Source organism: Suncus etruscus, chromosome 11 (assembly GCF_024139225.1).
Source record: "Suncus etruscus isolate mSunEtr1 chromosome 11, mSunEtr1.pri.cur, whole genome shotgun sequence".
Lineage (NCBI taxonomy): Eukaryota > Metazoa > Chordata > Mammalia > Eulipotyphla > Soricidae > Suncus > Suncus etruscus.
The window spans coordinates 26,579,215-26,606,697 of record NC_064858.1 but is presented as its reverse complement, the minus strand read 5'-3'; the positions used below and the strand labels follow the sequence as shown (position 1 = coordinate 26,606,697).

Sequence of the window (27,483 nt, the reverse complement as noted above, 5' to 3'; positions counted from 1 at the left end):
AGATGTTGATTATTCTCCAGGGATGGCACTTTCTCTAGTGGGCAGGGTAAAGGAATGGTCACCTTGAGTTGGAATGGAATCTCATTTCATTTCAGCCCTTAGTGAGAGGCACTGTTCAGAGCCATATCTGGTATAAAGTGGAGACACCTTTCTTTGGTAACAGGCTGTTGGGATGAAAGTATCTCAAAATGATAACTTGTATCTCTCCACCTTCCTTTTTATTGCCAACTTCCTTATGCCACTATATGCCTAACAGAAGTTTCATAAAAGTGGGTGAACTTGTTTTATGTTTTTTGGTCCTACTGATGACCATCTATAACTGGCCCACAGGCCCATTAAAACTTTCCTCCACTCTCTCCTTTGCTTTTACCAAGTTGGATCTTCCTATTATGTCTTTGTCAGACTCAGTAGCTGTAGAGTGGGAGAAAGTTGCCACTGACTTGTTCACCTAGGACAGACATGCCCTTTTCTTCAAATTTCTTGAATTATCTGGTCTGTCCTTGACCTGTCTCCACAACTAGTTTCCACTTTCCATGATCCAGAGGAGTGTACCCATAAATCTAGTCACTTGGAGCTTTCCTTCATTTGTTTGTTGACAGCTTTTCCAGTTTTGTTCAGCTCTGGGATGGATTGGAGGATAAGAGATTACTTCAAGTGAGAAATAGAGGTGATTTCGGGAAGTTTTTAAACAGAGTGAAGAAAGATTACAGAGTCACCAGCTTTTAAAGCCAGGTGTATTTACATAAATACCTAATCATTTTTCTGTATCTCCAAACCAAAACTTTGGTGAAATTTGATGGAGAGGCAAGGAAATCCTCATGTTCTAAGCATTTACTATATTAATACCAACACTAATCAATGCCAGGTTCAATACATTAATCTTTAGTGTTAGTATTGTGGAGACTGAACTGTGGGTTGTACAATTAAAAAATAAAAATATCGCATATTTTAGCAAGCAGAAGACTATAACAATACATGATATAAACTTTTTATGAATAAAAGTTTTCAGTACTTTAATGGGAAAACTCTTCAGTTTTTTTTTTATAACTACATGAAATTAATTTCTCAACTCCATTGGATAAGAACTTCTTAAACTTTTTAACCCCTTTTTTTTGGCAAAGAGAAATTTAATGTTTGATATATTAAACATTTCCTGACAATAGCCAAGTAATTTATTTTTTAAAGTTTTTGTTTTTGTTTGTTTTGGGGCCACATTTATTGATACTGAGGTTTACACCTGATTTACCACTCAGAGATCATACCTGGTGGGCTTGGTGGAACAGATGGTGTGCCAGGGATTAAACCTGATCAGCTGCCTGCCAAGGCAAATGCTTTACCAGTTCTATTATCTCTCTGGCCCTAGAACAGACTTCTGAAGTTTCCTGACTCCATTTGGGATCACAACCCATATTCTTTCTGAAGTATTTTGTTTGTATAAAATGGCTTAAATTCTTAATTCAGAATTCCTCTCTAAAATAATTTTTCTGTTACCATTTAGAAAGCAAAAGTATGTCATCAGTTATTTGAGATTTTGTTTCTTAAAAACTAAAATCCTGAGGGCATTTTGCCTTGCACGCAGCCAACCTAGGTTTGATCTCTGGCATTCCATATGGTACCCTGAGCATTTCGAGTTTTAATTCTTGAGCCAAGAGTAAACTCCAGAGCTCTGCCGGGTATGCCCGCCTCCCCCCCCCCAAAAAAAAAAATCCTGTTAAGGGCTGATCCTTGGCATCACATATGCTTTCCCAAGTATCACCAGGAGTAAACCTTGAACACAGTGAGGAAGAGGCCCTGAGTACAGCTGTGTGTAGCACCCCAAAAACTAAATATCATCCTCTTTGGGCTAGGGAGGAAGTAGAGGGGTTAGGGCACATGTAACTGACTCTGGCTCCCTAAACCTTGAAGAATCCCTGGGTGTAGACTTGGTGTTCTCTAAGCACTGTGAGGTGTGGCCTTGATTTTCCCTAGCTCTGTAGGGATCTTAGCAGCACCACGTCCTTGGGACCTTGATGTGAGTCACCAGCTTGGAGGACTAAAAATCCATTTGTGATGGGACCTTGGAGCAACACCTAGGATTCTCCTATTCCCCGAAAATCCTTTTTAATTACTTAGAAAAATTTCTAGATCCTGAATTCCTAAGTTCATGTTTTGAAATACTGGAAGAGTACTTGCTGCAGTCAAAGTCATGTGGTCTCCAATGGCAGAGCCTCTAAAGACTCTTGTCAGCCAATGGCAGCTCCACGTGGGCTCTGCTGAGCCAATGATGTTGCCTCCAGTTCCCATTGTCCCTCCTCTATGTGTGCCCATAACAGAGAATAGGACTGGGACCAAATGGGGTAGGGATGATGGGGGAGCCCTATTTCTTGTTTTGCATCATGAGTGGGCTACCTTTCATTGATCCATCCGGTTTGATTGTGCTTAGAGCCCTGGAAAATGGGGATCTAGCACCGGGAATAAACCTTTCATAAAAGCAAAAAAAAAAAAAAAAAAAAAATAGTCATGTGGTCTCATTCAAGCTCTCTGCTTTCAGTTCATGAAGTGACTGAGCCGCTGAATTTGAATCCGGCCAAACGACCTCGCCGACAAGACTGGGATGGAGAATTATATGAAAATGGCTCATTTTATTTCGCTAAAAGGCATTTGATCGAGATGGGTTACTTACAGGTTTGTGCCTTCTTTTCACAAAAGCCCCTGAAACTTCTTTGTATGAGCAAGCTCTGGAGAGGGAGCGAGTCCTATTTGTGAAGGCAGCATCCACCCCCTCAAAAAGGCAGTCACTGACAAGATAATTTTCTGGGCATCCTTTCTGCAAGCATCTCCAAAATAGTTCTTTGGAATGTACTCAGTAAATATACCAGAAATTCTGCTACACGATGAACATTAAAGCAAGAAGTGACTCCTCAACAGAATAACTTCTGTCTCTGAAGCCAAAACATAATTCTAGAAGGGAGAAAGCATCAACCGGGGCAACAGAATAAAATGATTACAATGAGTTGTGACTAGGATTGAATGTATAGTTTTATCCATTTCAAGTTTTATTGCTTTTATTTTAAAATAAAGTGGTTGCATATCTCTCACTATAGACACAGCATGGTTACTTCATACACTGTTTGTTCATTTAGTTATAGCTCTTATTCAGCACATGCTGTGTTCCAAAGACTATATGAAATACTTTACATAGGCTATTTTATATAATTATGCATAGCAATGGAATTAAGTAGACATTTCTATACCAGACTTACAAGAGAAGGAAATGGCAGCTCTAAAAAATAAATTGGCACAAGACATAAACAGGTAGCCAGTGGGATTCATATTCAGCTCCTTATATAGTCAAGAGATAACATTAAAAAAAGAGCTAGCATTTAAAAAAAACACTACCTTTTATAGTAAAAATTTTAAATGACTCATGATCTGAAGAGAAAGTATTTTTTTCCAGTCTTCCTGTTAATGGATAAGCAAAGTGTAGACTGGCTGTTTTGTTAAGTTTGAAGATTGAGGAAAATGAAGTCTGACCCATAATCCATCCCACCCTTCCCCAGCTCTTGGCTCAGATGGACTATGAACTGAAACCTTTCTTAAAGTATGGAAAATGAAACTTCTCCTGGTACAAGATTTCTGAAGAGACAAGTCTGAAAAGTGGAATTGATCTGGATGTTCTGGTGACTGCAGTCCCTTTGCCCTCAGACCACAACCTCGGGAGATTGTCCTTAACCTGTGTTCACATGTGGCCCAGACAGTCAGCACTCCTTTTTTCTTTTTGGCTCAAGGAACTTAGAACATATAGAGTATCAGAGATCCCTGAACTTATTTCACCTGCACACCTCTCTTGGGGGCAAGACAATTAGCACCTTGTTGGAAATAAACTATCTTTAAATGAACAAGAAAATGCCCTACTAAGGCTAGTACCAGCCACTCTGGGAAATACTGCTATCTCTATTTTGATGCTGCTGTTTGAAAGTTGGAACAGAATTTCCAGAAACATTTCTATTGCTTTTGGGTGAAGAGGGAACAAACTGAGGAAAGAGAAGACCTGCCCATCCACTTAGGTAGCTTAAGATTACATGTGCCATCATGCCTGTTTTCATCCTTAAAGTCAAAACCAAAAGAGAAACATGCTCTGAGTAGAAAGAATTTGATAAAACATTGAGGTTTTCTGTTTAATGTGGTTTAGGATAACTTAAAAAGTTTTATTGAATTGAAGCCATTGTGATTTACAATGTCCTTCACATTTGGTTACAGACACATAATCAATTGGCCAATCCCACCACCAGTATCTACCTCCCATATCAATGCTCCCCAAGTGCATCAGTACCACCCCTTTTGTCTTCCAGCCTGCCAGTATAACAGGCCAATTTTAAGTGTAGGTTGTTTAAGTTTGGGTCTTTTGATTCCATTGTTGTTGCCTTTGGCTTGGATATTTAGTTATATCCTTTTTTAACAATACTAATGCATCTGAGACCACTGGCCCCCAGCCTTTAATATATGTGTTTCTCCTCTTCCACACAAGTTATTTTCCTTCTCTGGGGCCAAGGCTGTTTGAAAAAGTCCCATTTAAACTATTGCATTTATTTATAAAGTTATTCTAAACACTACATATAAGTGATATTCTGTATTTCTCCTTCTTTGGCTTAATTCATTTAACATAATATCTTCCAGTTCCATCTATGTTGCTGTAAATTGCATGATTGCATTATCCCATACAGCTGTGGGGTTTTCATCCATTGTATACATGTACCACATCTTCACGATCCACTCATCTATTGTTGGATATCTAGGTTGATTCCAAGTCTTAGCTATTGTACTGAGTGCTGCAATGAATAGCTGTGTGCACACATCTTTTTGGATGATTTTTTTTTCTGTCCTGGGAATAGATATCTAAAAGAAGGATTGCTTGATTGTATGGCACTCAATTTTTTAGTTTACTGAGAACCCTTCATACTGTTTTCCATAGGGGTTGGACCAGGCAGCATTTCCACCAGCAGTGGATGAGAGTTCTTTCTCACCACATTCCCACCAACAGAGATTGTTCCCAGTATTTTTGATATGTGCCATCCTCACTGGTGTAAGATGATATCTCATTGTTGTCTTGATTTGGATTTCCCTAATGTAAGTGATGGTAAACATTTTTTCTATGTGTCTATTGGCCATCTATTGGTCTTCCTCAAAGAAGTATCTGTTTAAATCCTCTTCCTATTTTTTTTGATGGGGGTTTTAGGTTTTATGGAGTTACCCTTTTTGAATACTTTGTATATCCTAGATATCAAATCTTTATCTGATGTGTTGAGTGCAAACATTTTCTCCCATTCAGTTAGCTCTCTTTTAATTTTAGCCCATGTTTATTTTGCTGTACAAAGACCTTTTATTCAGATTTGATGCTATAGCCCTTACCATTGGTATCCTATCATGAAAGACTTGTAAAAAGTTTAAGTCTTAGAGTGTTCTGCTTATGTTTTCCTCAATGAATTTTATGAATTCAGATCTAAAATCAAGGTCTTCAATCCACTCTGAATTGACTTTTGTGTAAGGTTTGAGATATAGATCAATATTTAGTTTCTTATATGTGGTTATTCAATTGTTCCAACACATTTGTTCCATTTGTGGAAAATACTGTTTTTCTTTCATTTAAAATTCTTAGTTCCTTTGTCAAGTATTAACTGACTGTATACTTTGGAGGTTGACACTGGATATTCTCTTCTGACACATTGGTCTGAAAGTCTTTGTTTTAGTAGCATGCTGTTTTGTTTACTATGGCTTTGTAGTAGAGCTTCAAATTAGATAATGAGATGCCTCTCAGATTCTTGCTTTTCAGTATTGATTTGGCTATCCTCGATCTTCAGTGGTTCCACACAAACTTTATAGTTGATTATTCTAGGTCCTTGAAGAGTGTTGCCTGATTTTGAATAGAAATTGTACTGAATCTATTTAATAGTATAGGTAAAATGGTTATTTTGATGATAGTGATTCTTCCAATCCATGAGCATGAAATGTTTCCATTTCTTCAGTTTCTTAAGTGTTTTGAATTTTTATGGTATAGGTATAGGTCTTTTTCGCCTCTCTTGTTAGGTTGATTCCTAGGTATTTGATAGTTTTGGACACTATTTTAAATGGGATAGACTCTTGGATGTCTTTCTCCTCTGAGTCATTATTTGTTTAAAGGAATGCAACCGTTTTTTGTGTATTGACTTTGTAGCTGACCCCTTTACTGTATTGGTTTATTGTTTTTAGGAGCTTTTATGCGGACTCTTTAGGGTCTTTGATGTGTATCATCATGTCATCTGCAAATAGAGATAGTTTGACTTCCTCTTTTCCGATTTGGATTCTTTTGATTTCCTTCTCTTGTCTGATTGCTATTGCTAGGACTTCTAAAACTATGTTGAATAAGAGTGGAGATAGTGAACATTCTTGCCTAGTGCCTGACCTTTATAGAAATGCTTTCAGTTTTCACCATTAAGAATAATGTTGTCTTGGGCTTTTTATAGATAGTCACTATCTTAAGGAAGGTTCCTCCAAATCTACTTTGCTGAAGTTTTCATCATGAATGGGTGTTAGATTTTTGTCAAATGCTTTCTCTGCATCTATTGAAATAATCACATTATTTTTATTCTTTCTTTACTGATTTGGTGTATAAGTTGATTGATTCATATATACTGAACCTCCTTTGCATCCCTGGGATGAAACCCACTTGGTCATGATGTATGATCTTCTTGATGTGTTGCTGGATTCGATTTGCTAAGATTTTATTAAGGACTTTTGCATCAATGTTCATCAATGAGTTTGGTCTATAGTTTTCTTTCTTGGTAGTATCTCTGTCAGCTTTGAGAATGAGCATGATGTTAGCTTCATAGGAGGTATTATGGACAATTCCTGTCTCTTTGATATTTTGGAAGAGTCTAAGGATTAATAGTAGTAACTCTTCTTTAAATGTTTGATAAAACTCACCCATAAATATATCCTGGACTTTTATTCTTTGGGAGTTTCTTAATTTCTATTTCAATTCTCTTACCTGTGATCTGTTTAGGCATTCTACTTCCTTCTCCTTCAGTTTTGGGAGATTATATTTTTCTATAAATCTACCCATTTGTTGTAGGTTCTCTAGTTAACAAAGTATTGTTCATTGTAAGCTTTTATGATGCCTTGGATTCATTGGGATTCAGTTATAATCTCTTCCCTTTCATTTCTGATCTGATTTTTGAGCATTTTCCCTTTTTTCCTTGTGAGTCTTGCCCACAGTTTTTCTATCTTGTGTATTTCAAAAAATTATCTCTAGTTTCATCTGTTCTTTGTATTATGTTTCTTGTTTCTATATTGCTTATTTCTGCTATGGATTTTATTATTTTTTCTTATGCCTGTGTTTAGGTTCCTTTTGTTTTCTAGATGTTTAAGGTGTGCCTTTAGGCTGTTAATTTTGTCTTTTCCTTCTTTCCTTATGTAGGCCTGTATTCCTATGAGTTTTTCCTTAAATACTATTTTTGCTGTGTCCCAGAGATTTTGGTAATTTGTTTTTTCATTATCATTAGTCTTAAGGAATTTCTTTATTCCTTTATATGTTGTCTTATGTCACTGCTCTTACTGGTTTGTTCCCTTTTCTTCTTTTCTACATAAATGACCTCACTGATCTATAGAATAATAAACGTTTGGTATATCTGAGAGTGAGAGAACATGCAGTATGTACTCATTGTCCCTCCACCCATTTCCACAGGGTGGCAAAATGGCTTACTATGAAATGCGAGCTGAGCACAGTGTGGATATTGATGTGGACATTGACTGGCCGATTGCAGAACAAAGAGTACTGAGGTAAAGACAATATTTGTGTAGCCTTGACACTGGACCCAAACCCATTTTTATTAGATACATTTAATTAAACTCATGAAACCAATTTCTGGTTTTGCCAACATCTTAGAAGTTTTGTAGTTAATTTGTCCAAATGAGGACACGTATGCAGATAAACATGCATGCCAATGGCTTATTCAGTAAATACGGAGTTTGATAAGATCACCAACTTAGAGTTCTTGTATCCCTGTGAAGCATATTTGCAGATGCTGTGTGAATAACTGAAAAGGGAATGGGTGGCTGAATTATACTGGGGAGCTGATGTCTGGGTGTGAGGTGTGTTGTACTTGTATTCAAAAGCTTCTTTTAATTCCTTTTAGATATGGCTATTTTGGCAAAGAGAAACTCAAGGAGATAAAACTTTTGGTTTGCAATATTGATGGATGCTTCACAAATGGCCACATTTATGTATCAGGAGACCAAAAAGAAATAATATCTTATGATGTTAAAGATGCTATTGGGATAAGTTTATTAAAGAAAAGTGGTGTTGAGGTATGTGCCCCTAAAAATAGGCATTTTTTTTTTAGGATTATGATGATTCAGTGTCAAAGAACATATGAAGGAAATAAGAGAATTATGCTTGTAGTATTATCTGTTAAAATACCTGAAATTTAGCTTTCACATGCTTAGAAAATTGTCACACTATTTTCCTTTAAATTACTATAATTAAGAATTTGTTGGGGTCGGGAAGGTGGCGCTAGAGGTAAGGTGTCTGCCTTGCAAGCGCTAGCGTAGGATGGACCGCGGTTCGATCCCCCGGCGTCCCATATGGTCCCCCCCAAGCCAGGAGCAACTTCTGAGTGCATAGCCAGGAGTAACCCCTGAGCATCAAATGGGTGTGGCCCAAAAACCAAAAAAAAAAAAAAAAAAGAATTTGTCAATCAGCAAATAAAATGACTTGGTTACTAAAGTCCAAACTTATTTTAAATTGGTGTTATGAAGCATTTTCCATAGGATCTTGAAACAAGAAAGATTTTGTGGGAATTAGGTGTCAGCATTTAGAAAAAAGCAAATATCTTGTGTTTTTAAAGTGACTTAACTATTTTTTTAATTTTGTTCATTTAGTTTACTTATGTATTTTGTTTTGGGTGGGGCCACACATAGCAGTACCCAGAGCTTATTCCAGTCTCTATGCTGAGGGATCACTTTTTTTATGCTCAAGAATAATATGGAAAATAGGGGATCAAATACATATCAGCCTGTGCAAGGCAAGCATTTTATGTGCTGTCTTTATGCGCTGTACTCTCTATCTCTAGCACCTTAAGGCTATTATGATTGAAAATATAATTCAAAATAACCATAGTAAAAGTGTATTTTCGAAATGGTAGGCCAAGATGATTTTGAAAAACTTGCTAGAGGGGCCAGAGCGATAGCACAGCGATAGAGTGCCTTTGTCTGGGTTTGATCCCGGCATCCCATATGGTCCCCCAAGCCAGGAGCAATTTCTGAGTGCGTAGCCAGGATAACCCCTGAGTGCCTGAGTATCACCAGATGTGGCCCACCCCTCCCCCCCAAAAATAAAATAAATAAAAACTTGTTAGACATCTTAAGTGTTTGCAAGTGTTCGAGCCTCAAATAAATGTCCAGGAAATATAGTTTAGACATTGCTCTGGGTAAATTATATCATGGAAAAAGCTTGATTGTCAGGCTTCTTATAGTGTATTTTTTCATGAAGATAGGCTCAGCTGTAAGAAAGTGTCCTTTAGACTAATAATAATAAAATACTTCAAGGCTTTATTTGTTTAGAATGATAATTGATTTATTTACTTGATTGATTTCCACAAGGTCAGAGGATGATGCTTTTTTATTTTTCACAAAGTGTTATTTCAATGATGAAAGATTTGTTTCCCTCATTTTGGGCATTTACATTTCTTTTTAAAGGTCAGGTTAATCTCAGAAAGGGCATGTTCGAAGCAGACACTCTCATCCTTAAAACTGGATTGCAAAATGGAAATCAGCGTTACAGACAAGTTAGCAGTTGTAGATGAATGGAGAAAAGAAATGGGCCTGAGCTGGAAAGAAGTGGCATATCTTGGTGAGTATCTTTTTATTCAGCCATGGTAAAATGGACCAGACCTCTTTGTTTGTTTGTTTTGTTTTTGTTTGGGACTTTTGGACAACACCTGGCAGTGCTCAGGAGTAAACCTGCCTCTGATATCAGAAATCACTCCAGGCAGTGTTCTGAGTATCAAATCTGGGTCAGCTGCCTGAAAGGTAATTTTGCACTGTTTTATTTCTCCAGCTCCCAGAGGTTTGTTATGTTTTGTTTTGGGGAAGAAACAGAATGTAAGATTAGCATGGTTGTAGGCACATAGAGACTCCTTTACATGACAAGGAAAGTATTAAACTGAGTTGCCTTTAAACTGAGGCTTTAAACTTTAAACTGAGGCTACTTTGAGAACAGGTCTTTGGGTGGCCCCAACAGAATGAGTACGCACACCTGTCTGGAGACAGTCTGTTAAGGTAAACCTCAGTTTCCTCTTCTGTATGCTGGCCAGGATAGAAGTACTTCTTGTCATCATTCTGGTGTGGGTATTAATTAAATAACCTAGGGAACTTGAGCAAATTGCAATGTATTGGAAGGACATGCTGTGAATATTCTTTGCTATTAAAACGTGTATAGTTCTGTTTCACAAAGTTTTTCTTTGGAATTGTCTCTTTTTTCACTTTGCTTCTTTGTCTGCCACATCTGCTATTTGTCTTTTTTGTTTTATTTGGTTTGGTTTTTGGTTTTTGGGCCACACCTGATATGGCTCTGAGCTCAGAAATCACTCCTGGCTTGGGGGACCATATAGGATGCCGGGATGGGGGGGTAGGGGATCAAACCTTTGTCCACCATATGTAGCCACATGCAAGACAAATGCCTTACCACTGCACCACTGCTTTGGGCCCTTGTCCTTCTTCTGACTACTTCACTTAGCATAACATCCTGTAGTTCCATCCATGTTGTAGTCTAAAGCAAGACGTTTCTGATAGATGAGCAGTATTCCATTGTGTGTATTTAAATGGACCACATCTTCATCCACTCACATGTCATTGCACACTTCAGTTTTCTGGTCTTAACATCTTATATATGATGGTGCTGTACTTTTTAAAAATTATTATTTTGTATTCTTGAGAGAGGTATGTAGGAGCAAAATTACTGAATCATTTTCTAGCTTTCTGTTTAATATTATAAAAAAATTTTATACTGTTTTTTTATAGAGGACCAAGCCTTTCTCCCATCCCTGCCAGTGCTAGCTGTTGCCATCTTGTTGATATAGACTATTCTCTGTCCTTTTGATTCACATTTTCCTGATTACCAGTGATACTGAGCATTTTCCCATGTGCTGGTTGACCCTGTTTTTCAGATAAATGTCTAGTCAGGTCAAATTCTGTTATTAATGGGGTTGATAAAACAGACTCTTAAACTAGCATTTTCTTAGTAGTATTTGGTCTGTAATACAGTACTTATATTCAAAATTGATAGATATTGGGACTTCTGAAATTCATCTTATCAAAAACAAAACACAACGAAACCAAAGAAATAGTAATAGTATTACAGTAGGTAGAACACAGGCCTTGCATGTGGACAACTGGGTTTAATTCCTATCACCCCTTATGATCTCCTGAGCCTCACCAGGAATCATTCTTGGGTGCAGAGCCAGGAGTAGCCCCAGAGAACCACTGGATGTGGCCTACCCCACCCCCCAAAACAAAAACAAAGCAGAAAGAAGGAGGAGAAAAAGGTGCTAGTTGTATCATGTCATAGAAATTTATTTTCGATTTTATTTTTTAATCAAGATTTATTTTTCCTTCTTTAGTAATTACTTTATTTAAACACTAGCAATAGTAATTTTTACCAGTAAGAGATGTATACACCCAAAATTACAGATTAAAGGTACTTAAAATGTATGTCAATAAAATGCAATATATGAATCTGGTTTGACTTCTGAAGTCAAACAGATGAAGTTTGAAGAAATGGTATGGTGTTTTTTTTATATATTTTATTTAAACACCTTGATTACATACATGATTGTGTTTGGGTTTCATTCATGTAAAGAACACCACCCATCACCAGTGCAACATTCCCATCACCAGTGTCCCAAATCGCCCTCTTCCCCACCCAACCCCCACCTATACTCTATGCAGGATTTCTATTTTCCACATACATTCTCATTATTAGGATAGATCAAAATTTAGTTACTTCTCTAACTAAACTCATCCCTGTTTGTGGTGAGCTTCATGAGGTGAGCTGTAACTTCCACCCCTTCTCTCTTTTGTGTCTGAAAATTATTATTGCAAAAATGTCTTTCATTTTTCTTAAAACCCATAGATGAGTGAGACCATTCTGCGTTTTTCTCTCTCTATGACTTATTTCACTCAGCATGATGGATTCCATGTACACCCAAGTATAGGAAAATTTCATGACTTCATCTCTCCTGACAGCTACATAATATTCCATTGTGTATATGTACCAAAGTTTCTTTAGCCATTTGTCTGTTGAAGGGCATCTTAGTTGTTTCCAGAGTCTTGCTATGGTAAATAGTGCTGCAATGAATATAGGTGTAAGGAAGGGGTTTTTGTGTTGTATTTTTGTGTTCCTAGGGTATATTCCTAGGAGTGGTATAGCTGGGAGCTCGATTTCCAGTTTTTGGAGGAATCTCCATATCACTTTCCATAAAGGTTGAACTAGACAGCATTCCCACCAGTAGTGGATAAGAGTTTCTTTTCTCCACATCCCCGCCAACACTGCTTGTTCTCATTCTTTGTGATGTGTGCCAATCTCTGTGGTGTGAGGTGGTACCTCATAGTTGTTTTGATTTGCATCTCCCTGATGATTAGTGATGTGGAGCATTTTTTCATGTGTCCTTTGGCCATTTTTATTTCTTCTTTGTCAAAGTGTCTGTCCATTTCTTCTCCCCATTTTTTTGATGGGATTAGATGTTTCTTTCTTGTAAAGTTCTGTCAGTGCCTTTTTTATTTTGGAGATTAGCCCCTTATCTGATGGGTATTGGGTGAATAGTTTCTCCCACTCAGTGGGTGGCTCCTGTATGCTGGGCGCTATTTTCTTTGAGGTGCAGAAGCTTCTCAGCTTAATATATTCCCATCTGTTAATCTCTGCTTTCACTTGCTTGGAGAGTGCAGTTTCCTCCTTGAATATGCCTATAGTCTCAATGTCCTGGAGTGTTTTGCCTATGTGTTGTTCTATATATTTTATGGTTTCGGGTCTGATATCGAGGTCTTTAATCCATTTGGATTTTACCTCCATACATGATGTTAACTGGGGGTCTAAGTTCAATTTTTTGCAAGTGGCTAGCCAGTTGTGCCAACACCACTTGTTGAAGAGGTTTCTTTGCTCCATTTAGGATTTCTTGCTGCTTTATCAAAAATTAGGTGATTGTATGTCTGGGAAACATTCTCTGAGTACTTAAGCCTATTCCTGATCTGAGGGCCTGTATTTATTCCAGTACCATGCTATTTTGATAACTATTGCTTTGTAGTAAAGTTTAAAGTTGGGGAAAGTAATTCCTCCCATATTCTTTTCTCCAATGAATGCTTTAGCTATTCTAGGGTGTTTTTTATTCCAAATGAATTTCAAAAGTACCTGATCCACTTCTTTGAAGAATGTCATGGGTATCTTTAGAGGGATGGCATTAAATCTGTACAATGCTTTGGGGAGTATTGCCATTTTGATGATGTTAATCCTGCCTATCCATGAGAAGGGTATGTGTTTCCATTTCCGTGTGTCCTCTCTTGTTTCTTGGAGCAGAGTTTTATAGTTTTCTTTGTATAGGTTCTTCACATCTTTGGTCAAGTTGACTCCAAGATATTTGAGTTTGTGTGGCACTATTGTGAATGGGGTTGTTTTCTTAATGTCCATTTCTTTCTTATTATTATTGGTGTATAGAAAGGCCATTGATTTTTATGTGGTACTTTTGTAGCCTGCCACCTTGATATTTGAGTCTATTGTTTCTAGAAGCTTTTTGGTAGAGTCTTTAGGGCAGTGGTCCTCAAACTATGGCCCACGGGCCACATATTGTATTTGTATCTGTTTTGTTTCTTCATTGCAAAATAAGATATATGCAGTGTGCATAAGAATTCGTTCATAAGTTTTGTTTACTATAGTCAGATCCTCCAATGGTCTGAGGGACAGTGAACTGGCCCCCTGTTTAAAAAGTTTGAGGACCCCTGCTATATGAGTCTATTGTTCCTAGAAGCTTTTTGGTAGAGTCTAGGGTGTTCTAGGTAGAGTATCATGTTATCTGCAAACAGCGAGAGCTTGACTTCTTCCTTTCCTATCTGGATTCCCTTGATATCTTTTTCTTGCCTAATCACTATAGCCAGTACTTCCAGTGCTATGTTGAATAGGAGTGGTGAGAGAGGACAGCCTTGTCTTGTGCCAGAATTTAGAGGGAGGCTCTTAGTTTTTCTCCATTGAGGATAATATTTGCCACTGGCTTGTAGTAGATGGCTTTAACTATATTGAGAAAGGTTCCTTTCATTTCCATCTTGCTGAGAGTTTTGATCAAGAATGGATGTTGGACCTTATCAAATGATTTCTCTGCCTCTATTGATATGATCATGTGATTTTTATTTTTCTTGTTGTTGATATTGTGTATTATATTGATAGATTTATGGATGTTAAACCATTCTTGCATTCCTGGAATGAAACCTACTTGATCATAGTGGCATTGAATCCTATTTGCCAGGATTTCGTTGAGGATCTTTGCATCTGCATTCATCAGCGATATTGGTCTATAATTTTCTTTTTTCGTAGCATCTCTGGTTTAGGTATCAAGGTGATATTGGCTTCATAAAAGCTATTTGGAAGTATTCCCGTTTTTTTGATTTCATGAAAGAGTCTTGCCAGGATTGGAAGTAGTTCCTCTTGGAAAGTTTGAAAGAATTCATTAGTGAATCCATCTGGGCCTGGCCTTTTGTTTTTGGGCAGATATTTTATTACCGTTTTAATTTCATCAATAGTGATGGGTGTTTTTAGATATGCTACATCCTCTTCATTCAATTGTGGAAGACTATAAGACTCAAAGAATTTATCCATTTCTTCCAGGTTCTCATTTTTAGGGGCATAGAGTTTCTCAAAGTAGTTTCTGATTACCCTTTGAATCTCTGCCATATCAGTAGTGATCTCTTTTTTCATTCCTAATACAAGTTATCAAGTTTCTCTCTCTTTCTTTGTTAGTTTTGCCAGTGGTCTATCAATCTTGTTTATTTTTTCGAAGAACCAACTTCTGCTTTTGTTGATCTTTTGGATTGGTTTTTGGGTTTCCACTTTGTTGATTTCTGCTCTCAGCTTTGTTATTTCCTTCTGTATCCCTATTTTTGGGTCCTTTTGTTGAGTACTTTCTAATTCTATGAGCTGCTTCATTAAGCTATTCAGGTAGGCCCCTTCTTTCTTCCTGATGTGTGCTTGCAAAGCTATAAATTTTCCTCTCAGTACTGCTTTTGTTGTGTCCCATAACTTCTGATAGTTTGTGTCTTTATTATCATATGTTTCCAGGAAAGTTTTGATTTCTTCTTTGATTTTATCTCAGACCCACTGGTTATTCAGTATGAGGCTGTTTAACTTCCAGGTATTAAAGTTTTTCTTCTGTGTCCCTTTGGAATTCACATATAATTTCAGAGCCTTGTAGTCAGCAAAGGTAGCCTGCAAAATTTCTATCTTCTTGATATTCTGGAGGTATGTTTTATGTGCCAGCATGTAGTCTATCCTGGAGAATGTCCCATGTACATTGGAGAAAAATGTGTATCCAGGTTTTTGGGGATGGAGTGTTCTATATATATATCTACTAGGCCTCTTTCTTCCATTTCTCTTCTCAGGTCTAGTATATTCTTGTTGGGTTTCAGTCTGGTTGACCTATCCAATGTTGACAAAGCCATGTTAAGGTCCTCCACAATTATTGTGTTTTTATTGATATTATTTTTCAGATTTGTCAACAATTGTATTAAATATTTTGCTGGCCCCTCATTCAGTGCATATATGTTTAGGGGAGTGAATTTTTCCTGCTGTACATATCCCTTGATATGTCCATCTTTGTCCCTTACAACTTTCCTGAGTATAAAGTTTGCATTATCTGATATTAATATGGCCACTCCAGCCTTTTTATGGGTGTTGTTTGCTTGGATTATTTTCCTCCAGCCTTTTATTTTGAGTCTATGTTTGTTCTGACTATTCAGGTGTGTTTCTTGTAGGCAGCAGAAGGTTGGATTGAGTTTTTTGATCCATTTAGCCACTCTCTGTCTCTTAACTGGTGCATTTTGTCCATTGACATTGAGAGAAAGAATTGTCCTGGGATTTAATGCCATCTGTATATCGAAATTTGGTGTGTCTTTTGGTCAGTGTTGTCTTAAATTAGGTCTTTCAGTTTTCCTCTTAAGACTGGTTTTGAGTCTGTAAAGTTTCTGAGCTGTTGTTTGTCTGTGAAACCATGTATTTTTCCGTCAAACCTGAAAGTGAGTTTTGCTGGGTACAGTATTCTAGGTGAAGCATTTATTTCATTGAGTTTTGTCACTATGTGCTTTCTGGCCTTGAGTGTTTCAGATGACAGGTCTGCTGTAAATCTCAAGGATGTTCCCTTGAATGTAATTTCCCTTTTTGATTGCTGCTTTCAGAATTCTGTCGCTACCTGTGGGATTCTTCATTGTAACTAGAATGTGTCTTGGGGTATTTTTTCTGGGGTCTCTTTTAGTTGGTACTCTTCGGGCATGCAGGATTTGATCTCATATATTCTTTAGCTTTGGATGTTTCTCTTTAATGATGTTCTTGACCATTGATTCTTCCTGGAAATTTTCTTCCTGGGTCTCTGGGACTCCAATGATTCTTAAGTTGTTTCTGTTGAGCTTATCATAGACTTCTATTTTCATCTGTTCCCATTCTTTGACTAATTTTTCCATTGTCTGTTCATTTAGTTTTTTTTCAATCTCTCCCGCTGTATGGAGTTATTATTTATCTCATCTTCCACAGCATCAATTCTACTCTCAGCTTCTGTTAGCCTGTTGGAGAGCATATCCATTTTGTCATTCAATTAATTTACTGAGTTTTTCAGGCCTGTTATTTGACCTGTTATTTCAGTTCGGTGTTTTGTGATTTCTGTCTTCATATTTTCTTGGTTCTTATTAGTGTTCTATTCAGCTTGATCCATGGTTTCTTTGAGTTTTTTGAGCATCTTCCATATTTCTTGACTAAACTCCTTATCTGAGATAATGATTAGTTGGTTGGCCTTTTTCTGATCATCAGAGTTGTCATCTTCATTCTCTATGTCTGATGCTGGCCTGCGTTGTTTCCCCATTGTCACACTTGTATTGTGGGTTTTCCTACATGTTGTGGTGGTATTCATTGGCTATTTGATGTGTGCGGCCACGCTCCACTGGCTCTGCCCTTTTTGGGTGGGTCGACTTGCCTCCATGGAAGGGGAGCCCTCTGTGGATGAAGCCTCACACAGGATAAAAATCTTAGGCCCTACTATGTAGCAGAGAAGACAGTCAGGGGAGAAATGCTGGGCTTCAGTGATCCAGCTCAGATCTTAGTGTGATTTTTTTCTTCTTGTTGCAGTGGCGTTCTTTCCTTAGAAAGAGCGCACATGGCGTGCTCTTCTGGAGCCCCTGGGAGAGCGAATTTTCTGGGCCCTTTTTGGCCCACTCCCAAGAGGTTCAGGAGAATGGTATGGGTTTATATGGGTTACACTCAGTGATCTTTAAGTCTGATTCCGGCAGGTTGTGTAAGGTCCTCTCTTGCCAGTGCTTAAAGCAGGGGTCTCAAACTCAATTTACCTGGGGGCCGCAGGAGGCAAAGTCGGGGTGAGGCAGGGCCGCATAAGGAATTTCGCTTACCGAATATTCGCAATCAAAAATAGCATTAGTAAAAAAAGAATCGCAAAAAATCACATTAAACATTTGCATACCCCAAACGGAACTGCTCGGCGTATGAGAATGTTTAATGTGATTTTTTTCTTACTAATGCGATTTTTATTGCGAATAATCATGAATACTGTGATATTTGAAGGCTGGCCACGGGCCACAAAATGTACAGAGGGCCGCAAACGGTCCGCGGGCCGCGAGTTTGAGACCCCTGGCTTAAAGGGACCATTCAGTGCCCAGAATTAGAACCAGGCCTCCTGTGCAGCAGAGCAAGCACTCACTCTTAACCTCTGATCCATCTCCCTAGTCCAGGACACTGTTGAGATAACTGAGGCATCCAAATAGGTGTTAAGATGTTGAGGATGTGAAGGAATTTTTGTGTGTAATATTAGTGTGATGATATTGTGTTACTTTTTAAAAAAATTAGAGAAGCTTGAGAATTTGGGGGTAAAATATTGATGCCTGGAATTCTTCTTATATCCTATAAAATATCAAGGTGTGGAGAATAGAAAAGTAAATTTATATATATATATATTATATGTAATATATATAATATATATATATATATATATATATATATATATATGAACCCCAAGTCCATAAAAATGTTTGGGGCATTTATATTTTCTCTATGGGATCAGAAATATATATATATATTTCCCCCCTCTTTCAGGGGCCACATTCAACACTGTGCTCAGGGAACACTCCTAGAAATGCTCAAGGAACTATATGAGATCCTAGAGATTAAACCCAGGTTTGATCCCATAGAGAAAATATAAATGCCCCAAACATTTTTATGAACTTGTGGTTATTATATGTATAAGATTTTTCTTAATAAAATGGTTTAATCATAATACATGGAAAATTTAGCAAGTATAATATGTATAATAACCAAAAAGTGTATTCCCTTCTCCTTATATAATGAATAAGAACTAAGGTTGAATTTCTTTAAAAAAAAAAAAGGCATAGATTTCAGTTATACTTTAAAATATTTTAACATAATTTTGTTTCATCAAACTGGTGACATTGTTTTTGATTAACCCCCTCATACTCCTATTTCCTCACTGGATAAATCCTTAGATAATTCAGAGATACTCCTGATATCCATGCTCAGACATAGCAATGTGGTAATGCTGGAAGCTACCAGGGCCACTTTAGCAGTGCTCAGGGGATCAAACTCAAGGCTTCACATGTGCAAGCCATTCATGCCAGCCATTTTGAGTTCTTGGCCCAATCCTTCTGTGATTTTTGTTGGCGGGGGGTGTGTGGAGGGGCAGCAGGACCAGTGGTGCTAAGATGTTCTTTCTGGTTCTGCAGTGCCTGAAGCTTCATTGAAAGTACCATAGTTACTTACTGGTTACTTTCTGCATTATTTTGAAAAGAAAATCTTTGTCACATTAAATATTCAACCAGGTCTTTCCTTCTTTTACACCTACAGGAAATGAAGTGTCTGATGAAGCCTGCTTGAAGAAAGTAGGCCTCAGTGGTGTTCCAGCCAACGCCTGCGCCACGGCTCAGAAAGCTGTTAGTTATATCTGCAAATCTAATGGTGGCCGTGGGGCCCTCCGAGAATTTGCAGAGCACATTTTCCTGCTAATGGAAAAAGTCAATAATTCATGCCAAAAATAAAAATTAGTGTCTGAAAGTCTTTAGATTCAACTCTTTTTAAATTTTGATGATATTCATTTCCATGTAGTTTAGAGTATATGTGATTTGATCACTATCTTTTAAAGCAGTCTTAAATTACTATTCCAAACTAATTGACTGTTCGCTACTTTTCTCTCGTTCCGCAAACCAATTTAGAAATGAATGATCAGGGCCGGAGAGATAGCATGGAGGGTAAGGTGTCTGCCTTTCATGCAGAAGGTCATCAGTTCAAATCCCGGTGTCCCATATGGTCCCCCAAGCCTGCCAGGAGCGATTTCTGAGCATAAAGCCAGGAGTAATCCCTGAGCAATGCCGGGTGTGACCCAAAAACCAAAAAAAAAAAAAAAAAAAAAAAAAAAAAGAAATGAATGATCATCCTTTTCAGACTTTTAGTAAATGTGAGAATCATCAGAATCATCTTTGTACTGTACCCTGTAAATTTGTGTGTGCGTGTATGTGTGCATTCTGTGATACCCAGATTTTATTTGGAAAGTGTGTCTGATAAGACACACACTAACTCTTAATAAAACTGCATTTCACAAACTTGATGAAAACTGCCTTGCTGCTCTATAAGAGACTTGTCAGACATACCATGAGTTCCTTTAGATATTAACCCTACAATTAGCCTGGGAAGCAGGCTATTACTCATCAGGTGTGTCATGCACCTATACTTCATGTGTCCAAGCATATATGAAGGACATTTCCTCTACTACAGCTCCCTATAGACTCTCTTGTGTCCATGGGTAATAAGCTCTGGTTAACTCAGAGACTATAGAAAATATGCCTTATAAATTTGCCCATCATCATCATTATATGGCCACCAGAACTCAGTTCTTTTACCTCATTAGATTTTAATTATGAGATCTGATATATAAATGAAGACAGTTGCTGTTTCCCCTGGAATATTTATATTGATGTCCACCGCAGAAATAGTTCATGTAAAACTCTCAGGAAACAAGTAATTCAGGCTAAACTGTAGAGGAAACTTTTCTCTTAGATTTACTGCATTGTACTCTTTGGTTTCCCACACAGGTAAGATATAAGGTAGAACCAAAGTTCTAACTCCAGCTCTTGTTCATCCCACTCAATCAGGGGTCTCAAACTCGCGGCCGCAGGCCATTTGCGGTCCTCTGTACAACATTTTGTGGCCCTGCCCTAGAGGAATCTTTTCTTTGTTTTGTTTTGTTTTCGTTGTTTGGGTCACACCACCCAATGTTCAAGGCTTGCTACTGACTTTGCACTCAAGGATCACCCCGAATTTGCCTCCTGCGACCCCCAGGTAAATTGAGTTTGAAACCCCTGCACTAGATGTTCAAGCTGACCCTGAAATTTCCCTTGTGTTTTGCCCCACCTCAGGTACTTTTATATGCTAGACTCCTGGATACCTCTCAAGTCTTTACCCATTAATCTCTTAATGACCTTATTCCCAGCCTTAGTTCTCTTTTTGTTGTTTTTTTTGTTTTGTTTTGTTTTCCTTTGGGGACACACTTGATAGCATTCAGGGGTTACTCCTGGCACTGCTCAGAAATTACACCTGGCAGGCTTGTGGGATGCTGTGGATTGAAACTAGGTCCTGGGGTACAAGTCAAATGCCCCACCCACTGTTCTATTGCTCCAGCCTCTGTTCTTTCTTACTCTTTTTGTTTTGTTTTGTTTTGTTTTGTTTTGGGCCGCACCTGTTGGATGCTCAGGGGTTACTCCTGGCTAAGCGCTCAGAAATTGCCCCTGGCTTGAGGGGACCATATGGGCCGCCAGGGGATCGAACCGTGATCCTTCCTTGGCTAGTGCTTGCAAGGCAGACACCTTATCTCTAGCGCCACCTCGCCGGCCCCATGTTCTTTCTTATTCTTAAGGTCCCTTCCAACCCAGGCAAGTTTCTTATTTATTCTTCAACAGTATCTCTTATTGCCTACTTTGTAACTGCTTCTGTCACCAGTGAAATCATTTGTCTCTCAGAAAAGAATGAAGAATATGCTGAATTCTATGAAAAATATGCTGAATCTTTGTTTAATTCCAGCAATTCAAACCCAAGTTTCAGGAGCAATTCATTCCCACTCAAAAATTGTGGATTATCTGTTCTGATATAGGAAGAATTTACAAGTTGCTAACCCCTTACAATAGGAAAACTTGGACAAACTTAAAAGCAACCATTTTAATGTCAGAAAACTAAAATCCAAAGGAAAAACATATGCATAGAAGGCATAGCATCCAACATTTGCTTTCCTTAAGCAAAAGCTGCATAATGCACTAAACTTGACAGGAACAGGCGATGACTAATGAATCATGAGATTGAGGACAGGCTAACATTAAGTGTGACAAATTACTAGAGGCCACAGTCTATATTGTTTCTCCATGTTTGTCAGCAGGTCCTCACGAGACCCAAGCCCCTGGCTTCACTTCTCTTTTTCTTGCTGTCCCCTCTCCAGACCATGAAATTTCTTGTCTCTCAGGTGAAAGACAAAGTCTGGAGGAGGTTTGTTGGTTCCATAAATTTTGGTATACTGTATTTCCATTTACATTCGTCTCCAAAAGCTTTTCAGTTACCTTTGAATCCTCATCCTTGTTGATCATCCAGGCGTGTGGTGTTTAATTTCTACATGTTTGCAAAATTTCCAGTTTTCCTCCAGTTGATTTCTACTTTTGTTTTGGTGCCACACCTGGTGGTGCTCAGAACTTAACCCTGGTTCTGCACTCAGGTAAGGGGACCATATGGTGTACAGGGGCTTATGCATTGGCCTAGTGCAAGGCAAATGCCTTGTCAGTTGTACTTTCTCCCTGGCCCCTGATTTCTAGTTTTTTTTTTAACCACTGTTGTCCAAAATATAATTGATAGGATTTCAATTTTCTTAGTTTTATAGAACATGCACAACAAACATATGGTCTTTCTTAAAGAATAGCAAGTGTGTGTGTGTGTGTGTGTTTCTTAAAGAATAGCAAGTGTGTGTGTGTGTGTGTAGTGAATTCCTTCAAAATATATCAGCTTAAAGCAGCTTTCTTCAGAGTTCTGTGGATCAGCAAATCAAGGTGAGATCATGGTTATTCTAGTTTCATCTGAGTTTACTTTTGCTGACCACTAGAGGGATTAGACTGGCTTACTAACTGGTTTACTCACATGCTGCTCATGTAGAACTTTCTCTTTTTGAAATCTTATGACATTAAAAGAGTTTAACCTAGACTTCTTTGCATGGCAATCTCACAATGGCAAGAAGGTGATATTGGATACTACATCATCTTTCTGACTCCTAAGGAAACTCTCAAATGGACTTCAGCTCCATTTCTACCAGAGTGACGCATTGCTGACCATCTAGCACACATCAAGGATGTGTGTACGTATGAGGATGTGTAAGAGAGACAGACCTGAAATTAGAAAAAAAAGATACTTGAACATTTTGGGTTTATACCTTACAATTATGCTGTTATTTGCATTGTACAAGTTAACTTCTCTAGATTGCTTGCTGTAACTGAAGTTATATATCAACTCAGGATTGTGGAAAGTAAATCAGAAATGTAATTAGTATATTTAGAAGAGTACCCAGTTTATGTATAGTCTCTAAATGCTCTTTCTGGTGAGAGTGGTGACGATAATTAAGTTAACATTTAAGAATTCTAACTTCATCTTTCTCATTAGCCAAAAGCCATGTGTCTCAAACCACTTAGCAAAGTCAAACGTCAAATGAGGGGGGGACCTGTAAGAAACCACATAATGTTCCCTTCTGAATCCACAGCTGTGAATATACTGATGTTTGATTGAAGTGAATGAATAATACAGAAGAAAAGTTGTTACACTGATTGGGGATGGGAGCTAGCAAGGATTTACCTGGCCCGCCCATACTTACCTTATTATTTGAATAGTTTTTTCTCTGACCATTAGATTGTCCTGAGTCTAAACACACTTGCTGGAGGCATTACCTTTCACGGTCTAATATTCTATTCTACCTGTGTTGATGGAGATGTTAATTCTCTGGATGCTGAAAAAAAAAAAAATACTCAGTGGTTCACATTTTGGACACTAGGTGGCACTACAGAACTAGTTTTTAAAAATATGGCGTCAATTAACTAATGGGAAGTTTAGTGAGATTTAATAACGTTTTCGCGATTCAGCTTCCATACATAGAAAAGCATTTTCCTGTAAAGGAAATCTTTGTGAAACAAATTTTGTTTTAGTCTTTCTCACCACAAAACACGTAAAAACAAGGTTATTTCTAACAGCATTTTGGAATTGACCCTGAGAACAGCAAGGCCAAAGGTTAAGCTGAATGGATGTGGATATGGGCGAGATAAATGTTCTGGCACCTTCCAGAGAGCTAGTCAGACAAGCTTGTCCCCAAGCTGCCCAGGCTAGTCAGCCAGTTACCTCAGGCCAGAAGAGCCTATCTTAAATGCCTTTAATCTTCACAAATCTCCATAAACATAAGGCTAGATAAAAAGTATAGCAGGCAGAGAGTGTTAGCCTTACTGAGTAAACAGTATGGTCCCCTGAGCTCACCAAGAGTGGGCCAGGAGTAAATCCTGAGCACTGTCAGGTGTGGCTCCTAAACCAAAAGAAACAACAAAACTGAAGGTGCTCCTAAGCAGTGTTCAAGTAGCCAGGGACTCATTTTTGGCTTTTTAAGTATGTCAATTGGGAGCGTAGGTCACTGTGGGGTTCCAAGGATGTCATACAACTCAGACCCCTAAGGTATTTAAATTACTGATGGAGAAACTGAGACACAGAGAGGGCGATAAATACTGAAGTCAGATACAAGGTGATAAAACATGAGTTCATATTATTACTTATATTCCCAAGACTACTGCCACCCAACTCATGAACCCTCTGGATCTTCTATGGCCTCCCTACACACAAGTTCAGGCCTGCAGTGTTTTCCCACCATCCTTTTGTGTTAGCCATCACCCCCTACTTTTGGACATAAACTCTGAAGAAAAACAAACCCTTCTGGAAGCCACTGACAGGATGGGGAATGAGGAAACTTAGTTAATTCCCCTTCATGGAAGTCCAACTGGTTCTGTGTAGCAGGACTGGCTAGAGAAGGGCAGCAGAGATGACCAAACTATGGATAGGACTCACTTTTCTTTCCATGTTCTGTCCTTCTCCAGCCCTCTGTTTCCCATTATCCTTGTCTTCTCATTTCTCAGTAGTAGTGGCCCTAGAGGTGTTGTACTATGTCCTTGCCTGTGCTATATAGAGAAAAATGTAAGCCAAGTTCTCTGGAATTTTCTTCCTTAATTTCTTGATGGAGTGAGAAAGAGTTATCGGCAATCACCTATAATTTCATTTTTTCACTCCAAGAATAGACTCAACCTAACCAAGCCTCCTTTTATGTTTTATTGTAGTTTAGGTAACACGGTTACCAAATTATATACAAAATTTCTACAGCTTCACCATCACTAGAATACTTAGGATCTTTTGCCAAGATCTGAGGTCATGTCTATCTTTTACTTCCCCTCTCATCACAATCTGGTAATATCAATTGAGCTAGTTAATGCGAGAACCCAGTCATTCATTCGTCCCTTCCAGCCTGAAGTTTAATACATTCCCTGAGGCCCATGGAATTTCTCTTCATTGTCATTCTACAACAATGAGGTCTTATACTAACCTCTTTTGCCAATCAGAAGCTGAACACGAGGATATAGGTTTTCAGCAAAAGTGGAATCAAACAAGACTTGTACCAAATTGTGCTCTTATGGGTACCATTACCTTGTATACTTATCTAATGATTTTTAATTACTTGCTGGAAGTGAATCCCTTGTTTGCAATTCACTGAATTGTCCATTACTGAGCAGCTGGCCCATTACTAGTTGGTCGAACTCCTTCAAATTAAAATTCATTTTGAGCCACTGAATTGGAAATAAGCCCTTGCTCCAGAGACATTAGTTAGTTAGGAAGGATGTTGTCTCTTCATTCTTTCCACATCTCCCTTCTCTTTTCACCTTTATAGCTGCTTCAAACTCCAGGGATTTTGGAAAGATAAAGGCACAAGCTAAATAATCAAGAAACAAGATCTGTTTTTCTCGGCTCTGGTGGAATAAATTGGATATTAAACATTGGGGATAAATAGCAAGTTTAGAACAAAATCCTATTTTAGCTGCATACTGTGTGTGCCTATATATCATAGATATAGATTGGCTCAGACTGGGTCCCCTAAGAGATTTTCCTTCAAGGTTCAAGGTGCCAAGAGCCTGAGAGGATCATGGGCCTTAGAAGATATTGTAAATGGAAGCAAGTCTTTATTAAGTAACTTACAGTATTAGAAAAATAAAAGCCTTATAATTCACTTTATATGTATATCAGTGCTTTGGCCATTTTAAATAAAAGGTGCTTTAACATAAAATATATGACTTTAAACTTTGTTCAAATTGAATTTTTATTCCCCATGACTCCCCTTCATAGAGAGGGTAATAAAATTAGTAAATACTAATTATATTGATAATTTATTATTCTTAGTTTGTGGTGGTTTTTAGAAACAGTACATGCACCTAATATATGTCTATTCTTTGGCTTACTAATTGAAGTACAAAATTCAAAAATACAAAATATGATATGAGTATTATCTGCTAACAGTTTGTGATTTATTTATTCATCCTTTTTTACCACTTTAAAGAAAAAAATCCTGGGGACAATCAGTACAGAGGTAACTACAACCTTATACATGTCCAAGCCAGTTTAATTCCTGGTACCCCACATTGTCCCTGAACACTGCTAGGAGTGATACCTTAGCACAGAATCAGGAATAAGTCCTAAGCCCTGCTGGGTGTGAGTCCAAAATAAAAAGCAAAAAAGCAAAAGATCCTTAGAGATATGTGCTCTACTGTTAAAGTCACATCCCAGGTGGGATATATAAGGTTCTCAGCACCACAAAATAAGATTGAATTCAAACATATAACTACATATGTGGTTTCAGAAAATACAAATAAGTAAAATAAAATAAATAATAGAAAACAAGGCCAGAGAGATAGTATGGCAGGGGAGGGGCTTGCTTTGCATGGAGCCAACCTGGGTTTGATCATCAGCACCCCACAAAGCCCCACATATATGGTCTTGAACACTGCCAAAAGTGATCCCTTTGCACAGAACAGAAGTAAGCCTTGAATACCACCAGATGTGGTCCAACACAAATAAAATAAATAAACTAAGCTGAATTGCTTAACAAATTGTTTATTATGAGTTCTTATAGAAGCTATTCTTCATGAGCAAATACACACATATGTATACATGTAAACCACCTAAAAACCACACAATTATAATAGTTACTTGACTATTACAGGGGTGGCGAACACGCGGCTCTCAAGCCGCATGTGGCTCCTAGCCAAAATGAATTGCCTCTTGTCATTTTGTATACTGTGGCTCTTTGACAAGTTTGGATTTTGTTCTGCTGCTTCTGAGGGGGGACCTCTGAGAGAGAATTTCGAGCGCATAGTCCCGCCATACCCCAGGCTGCGTCCTCCCGTCTCCCATCCCTCGGAAACAACTGCACAGACCAGCGAGCAGGGGACTCGTGTGTCACATGTTGGGTCACATCTTGCCGTGAGTTCTTAGTGTGGAGGACGCAGCACACAACTCACCATCACTGCAAGATTTTTACTCTCACTCAAAATGGCAAAATGCAATGTGTGTTTAATAGATTATTGTTAAAATTATATGCTTTGTGTGAGTGTTTGTGTGCTTTGGCAGGTCACTGCGTGGTGTGGCTCTCTGACTCTCAAGTTTAAAATTTCGGCTCTTTGTGTTGAACTTGTTCGCCACCCCTGGACTATGATCATTTTACCAATTCATATGCATAGGATAAAATTTATAGTTGAGTAGAATTAGATTTTTTTTTATTTTGCCTTTTTGGGCCACACCCAGTGACACTCAGGGGTTACTCCTCGCTATGCGTTCAGAAATCGCTCCTGGCTTGGGGGACCATATGGGACTCTGGGGGATCAAACAGTAGTTTTCCCTAGATTGGCGCATGTAAGGCAAATGTTCTACTGCTTGTGCCACTGCTCCGGCCCCACTAATTCATTAAAGTGAATGCATGATATGAAAATCTTCCCAAAAAGTCTATTGGTTCAATAAGATATATTGAGTCATAGCCTGATATGTACTAAGACTATGATCAGTGGCAGGAACACATTCTTTCTAGTTTTTCTAACTCCAAAAATGAATGG

General features: G+C 38.2%; 1 protein-coding gene across 1 annotated transcript in view; it reads left to right on the top strand.

The window, feature by feature from the left end:
* Positions 1 to 19,325, top strand: part of CMAS (cytidine monophosphate N-acetylneuraminic acid synthetase) — a 29,035-nt gene extending 9,710 nt beyond the window's left edge. Inside the window, exons 4-8 of the mRNA XM_049783818.1 lie at positions 2,531 to 2,664; positions 7,700 to 7,794; positions 8,151 to 8,322; positions 9,712 to 9,865; positions 19,127 to 19,325. Of these exons, the coding sequence (XP_049639775.1) occupies positions 2,531 to 2,664; positions 7,700 to 7,794; positions 8,151 to 8,322; positions 9,712 to 9,865; positions 19,127 to 19,317 (746 nt within the window). The 3' untranslated portion in view covers positions 19,318 to 19,325. The remainder of the gene's footprint in view (positions 1 to 2,530; positions 2,665 to 7,699; positions 7,795 to 8,150; positions 8,323 to 9,711; positions 9,866 to 19,126) is intronic.
* Positions 19,326 to 27,483: the final 8,158 nt, after the last annotated feature.